Source organism: Falco biarmicus, chromosome 12 (genome assembly GCF_023638135.1).
Source record: "Falco biarmicus isolate bFalBia1 chromosome 12, bFalBia1.pri, whole genome shotgun sequence".
NCBI classification, from domain to species: Eukaryota; Metazoa; Chordata; class Aves; order Falconiformes; family Falconidae; genus Falco; species Falco biarmicus.
In genome coordinates, this window is record NC_079299.1 from 7,994,221 (window position 1) to 7,999,400 (window position 5,180).

General features: G+C 62.9%; 1 protein-coding gene across 2 annotated transcripts; it reads right to left on the reverse strand.

Moving 5' to 3' along the window:
- Positions 1-298: 298 nt before the first annotated feature.
- HLX (H2.0 like homeobox) lies at positions 299-4,612 on the reverse strand. 2 transcript variants are annotated; one of them, XM_056357709.1, is made up of 4 exons: positions 3,621-4,611; positions 2,865-3,044; positions 2,213-2,397; positions 313-1,389 (listed from the first exon to the last, which is right to left on the reverse strand). In XM_056357709.1, exons 1-4 carry the CDS (start codon positions 4,192-4,194, stop codon positions 1,042-1,044), a joined length of 1,287 nt encoding a protein of 428 aa, XP_056213684.1. In that variant the 5' UTR covers positions 4,195-4,611; the 3' UTR covers positions 313-1,041. The 2 variants fall into 2 exon arrangements, with proteins under 2 accessions (XP_056213687.1, XP_056213684.1); XM_056357712.1 differs by lacking the exon at positions 2,865-3,044 and having other exon boundaries at positions 299-1,389; positions 3,621-4,612.
- Positions 4,613-5,180: the final 568 nt, after the last annotated feature.

Here is a 5,180-nt window from a genome sequence, read left to right on the forward strand (position 1 = left end):
GTAGCGCCTGCGTGACGTCACAGCGCGCCCCCCCGGGCCGCACAGTCACGCTGTGACGTCACAGCACGACCTCCCCACCCCGCCGCGGCGGTTTGCGGAGGGATGCGCGGCAAATCGGAGCGACACCAAAGCAAAGCCAAGCCAACATGCAAACACCCCCTCGCACCCCTCCCCCGCACCCCCCCCGCACCCCAGCGCGGCCCCGCCAGCTGGTGGCAGCGCCCCTGCGAGTGGCGGCGAGCCGGGCAGCCCCGGCCCGGGGGGCACCGCAGCCCGGCAGCCGCCCCGCGAGGGACATATATGTGCATCTACAGATGTAATTGGCAACTTTCTCAGCGAGGCACAATTTTGCGTAATCAAATCCGGTCGTTGTCATCGCCTCCATTAGAAAAGGAAGGGGGAAAGAAGAAAAAAAAAAAAAAAAAAAAAAAAAGGAGGAGGCTGCCTCGGGAGGCTTTTCGAGGCGAGGAGAGACAGCGGCTGCCTGTGAGCGGGGCGAGGGCAGCTGGGGCAGCCTCACCAGCCCTCGGCCCTGGTCAACAGACTGACGTGGTTACAAACCATAGCAAACATTTTATTTACAGGAGATAGATAGATATATATTTATATATTTTGTCAGTGCAGTATTTCTTGGCCAGATTATTCGAAGCAACACGTTGCAACCGATGAGGACGTTGGCAAAATACTTCACATTGTAAATTGTTGGGGGGGCGGGGAGGGGAGAGAGGGATTTCGGAGCAAGGTCTCGAAGTCCCTCGCTCAGGTTTTCCTGGAGAGGACAAGGGGCGGGAAATGGAGAACAAAATAAAATTAAAAATAAAAATTAAAAAAAAAAAAAAAGAGAAATCCCGCTCTCCTGCGAGCAGCGTGGAGGGGCAGGCGGCCGCCTCACGCACAGCCATCCCGGAGCCGGGGCTCCCCGCTCCGCCCGCGGCCCCGGCCCCTCGCCCCGGGCCGGTGCCGGGCCGGCCCCGCCGCGCTCCCGGGGCGGAGGAAGGGAGATAAATTAGCGCGCAGGTCCCGGGCGCGGGGCCGCCCCGTCTATAGGCCGCTCCGCGGCTCGGGGCTGGCGGCGGCGGCGGCGGGCGGCGGCGAGGGGAGGCCGGTGCTGGCGGAGGGCTTGCCGAGCCCGGCGGCTTGCAGGCTCCGCTCGGCGCCCTCAGTCCTTTCCGTGTCGCTGGGGGCCATGTCGAGGGATTCGGCGTCGCTGCTGTCGCTGTCGCCCTCGGAGCGGCTGGGGCTGTGCTCGGGCTCCCCGGCGGCGGCGGGCGGTGCGGCGGCTCGTTGGGCCTCCGGCTCCGGCTCCGGCGGCGGCTCCTTGTCCTTCTGGGCCTGCGCCTCCTTGGAGTGCCGCCACTTCATCCGCCGGTTCTGGAACCACACCTTCACCTGCGGCCGCGCCGCCCTCAGACGGGCGGCACGGCCCCCACCGCGCACCGCACCGCTCCGCACCGCGCACCGCACCGCCTTCCGCCGGGGACGCGCAGCGCGGGGAGAAAAGGAGGCGCCGGCCTCACCTCCCCCTGCCCACACCGCGACCAAGGTGGCTTTTAATTTTTTTCTTCTTCTAGGTCGTGTGTTTAAATACCAAACGCACACCCCCTTCCACCCGCCGTTTTCTTCCCCCCCCCCCCCCCCCCTTCTGCTTCTTCTTCCAGGAAACCAAATCTTGCTCAAGAAACCACAGCGTTATACAATTCTGTGCGCTGCGGGCCCTCAATAGTGGAATCATTACAGAGTGGCGTTTAATGATTCCGTTTGAAGAAGAATTTTCACTTCCCCAGAACTAAGGATTTCACAACGCGGGGAGAGATTTAGAAAAAAAAAAAAACCAAACCAAAAAAACAGAATAGAAGAAAAAATAAGGGACATTAAAAATAGTGTCTTCTTTTCTACTTCCTTTGACCTAAACTGCCTCCTACAGCGAGTTGCACTTCAGCAAAGCGCACACAGCTGATCCGCCCCGGCCCTGCTCGGGCTGCTCCGCGCTGGCCCAAACGAAGGCGAAAGCTCCGCGCCGGGCCGCGGAACGCCGGAGAACCTGCGCGCAGGCGGCGGCCGGGCCGAGGTGCCGCTCCTCAGCCAGCCCCGGCGGAGGTTAAGGAAGTGAAAAGGCTTCGCAGCCCACCCGCACCCCCCAGTCCCTCCCCCCCCAGGCCGTACGCCTCCGAACTGGAAGTAAGATTTGAAATAAACCCGAAGCCGTTCTTACTTGAGCATCTGTCAGCCCCAGCATCGCCGCCAGTTGCTTTCTGTCCGGTTTGGTGACATATTTCTGGATTTCGAACCGTTTTTCTAAACCTTTCCTCTGCAGGTTGGAAAAAACAGCCCTGGACCAGGAGCGTTTCCTCTTGTACGTCTGGGGCAGCGTGTCCTTGGTTAAAACTGCATATGGACCTGGGGGTGGGGGGGGGTGGGGGAGGTGGGGGAGAGAGAGGGAGACGGCGTTATTAATACCGATGCCTGAAAGGGAGCCTTAAATCGATGGAAATACCGGCGGCGTGCGGGGAAGGCCCGGGCCCGTTGCCTGCCCGCCCCGCCAGCCCGCGCCTCCTGGGGCAGGGATGGAGCCGCTCGGCCCCCGCGTCCCTTCCTCGCCCCCCGCCCGCCCCTGCTCTCAGGGCCCAGCTATTATTTTTGACCTAGACGGGACGGTCCTCTGGGTCAGGCCCTAGCCAGCTCTTCCTTCCCCCCCCTCGCAGCCCGACTTTCGCCCAAAATCTGAGCCTCGCTAGAAAACGTACGCCCTGGCCTTTCAAAAGAGTCTGGCGAGCCCCTCCGGGAGGAGAGCGCCGGGGCCGGGGGGGCTGCTCCGGGACGGAGGGCCCTGCTCCACGGGAGGGTCGACGAGGGACGAGATGTACCTGGAAAAGTGTCTTGAAACTGGTGCTGAACTGAGCTCCTTGGGTTTGTGTTTAAGGGACCCAGGATAGCAGAGGCCTCGTTAATGGGCTCTAGAGACGCGAAGAACTGGCCGGCGGAAGGCTGCAAGTTGGGGAGATGAACCCCAGTTTGGCGGCTGGTAGTTAATAAGGAGGTCAGATCTGTGAGCACAGGAACAAGGAGAGCTCTGTTACACCGCGGTCCGTTCCGGGCGACGGGGCCGGGGGGGAGCAGGTCCCCGGCCGGAGGGGCTGGGCGGGAGGACGGGACGAGACGACACCGGGCATCGCCTCCTCGCCCCAGGGCTCTGCTCGGGGGAGGTGGCCGCGCCCCGGCCGTCGGGCATCCCCGCTGGATTCGCTCCCTTGGTGAGGGTGTTTATACGCCGCGGGGGGAGATGGCTTGCAGCGAACGCCTTTCAAACGGGCTGCGCCCTCGGGGCACAGAGCCGCGGCCCGCTCTGGGACGCGGGGGCCGTTTCACTCGCTATTTTTACGCTATCGCTATTTTCCCCAGCGGCGCAAGTCCTGTGCCGCGGGCTGCTGCCCTGCTCGGGGCCGGGGGGGCTGTTTTAGGGAGCGCTGTTAGAGACTCGGCTTTCTAAGGCTTTGGTGAGTAACTCTTTCTCCCGGCTAGCTGGGGCAGCGTTCACACCGCGGTTCTACTCGCTACCAGCACCGACAGCAGAAATCAGAGAGCCCCAAGAGCGCGCAAAGCGGGCAAGCCACGTTCTCTACCTCTCAGCGTGTTGCCTTCCTTGACTTTGGGGTCAAACTCCGCCGATAAAATGCGGTCGATGCCGAATTTCAGGTCCTTGCTGGCGGGCGCCGGCGCCGAGGCGTGCGTATGGCCGCCCGGCAGCCGGGCGGGGGCCGGGGCGCCTCCGCCGCCCGCAGCCGCCGCCGCCGCCGCCGCGGGGGACCGGTGCTGCGGGGGGCGGTGGTGGTGGGAGTGGTAGGCGGCGGAGAGCGGCGAGAGGCGCGGCGGGAAGGCGGCGGCGGGGGCGTCGGGGGCCACGACGGGCGTGGGCCGGAGCGGCGAGGCGGCGGCGTGGAAGGGAGCGCCGTGGTGGACGGCTCCCAGCGCCGCCGGCATCCCGGTGCCGGGACCTCCGGGCAGGCTGTCGGCGGGTCCTCCCGCCGCCTCGCCGCCGGCGTGGAGGATGTCGGCGATGCAGAAAGACGGCTTCTTCGCCGCCGCGGCGTCCAGAGGGAAGCAGCCGCCGGCTGCCGGCCCCGATGCCGAGCAATACGCCGCTGACCACAAGCTGAAGTTGGAGGCGTAGAAAGGAGCCAGCCCGGCCGTGTACATCCTGCCCGGGGAGGGGACGCGCCGCTGCCGCTGCTCAGCTCCCGGGTGCGCGCCGCGGGGCTGCCCGCTGCCCCGGGCGCATGGGGAGGGATGGCGGGGCGAGAGGCGGCTGGCGGAGCACTTGCCGGATGGGCAAGAAGGGGGTAAACCCAACCGCCACCAACAAAAAAAAGGAAAAAAAATATAAAAAAAGGAAAAAGTCCCCAGAAACCCACGGCGAGAAAGAGCGAGCGGGCGAGGAGCGGAGCGGCGCAAGCAAAACAAACCCAAACCAAACCCCCTTTCCTCGTACTGGGGGAAAAAAAAATATCCACCCCTCCCCAAAACTTTCTCTGGCAGCGACACTCCCGGCTCCGGAGCAGCCCTTGCTCCCTCCCTACGCCCAATCCACGATCCGCGGGGCCGGGATGCACCGCCCGCCGACACGCCCACGCAAGGGCCGGGTCGCGGGTACGGGCCACCGCGCCGCCAGCGCGCAATTTGCGCGCTGGCGGCGCGGTGGCCCGTACCCGCGACCCGGCCCCACCCGATGTGCCCCACAAGGTACCCACCTCCCCCCACCTCCTTAAATTCCCCCCTCGACTATTAACCCCCCCCCCCCCAAAAAAAAAAAAAACAACACCAAAACACCTCCATGCTCTTGCCGCCGCTGTTTCCAAGCGTTTGAAAGAAACGCGCAAGAAAATTCTTGGCCGTTGCAAGCAGGGTCGCCCTCTTAGAAATTATTCCCAAGGAAATGTGTTTCCTTCCCGGATAAATGAGCCTTGGATAGCCTGGAAGAAAATCATCTTTTCTTTTTCTTCCATGCACGCAACATACGTATTGATGAGAGCTCTGAGTTTTTCTGGGCCCAGGGCACGTTGGATCCTGTATTAGCAGCGACTAATTAATTTTATTTTGTCGATAGTGTAATTTTATAGATTTTTACCGTGTTCTCCAGCCTGGTGGCTGCATCTGCTTCCACACCAATTTCAAATTAAAAACTA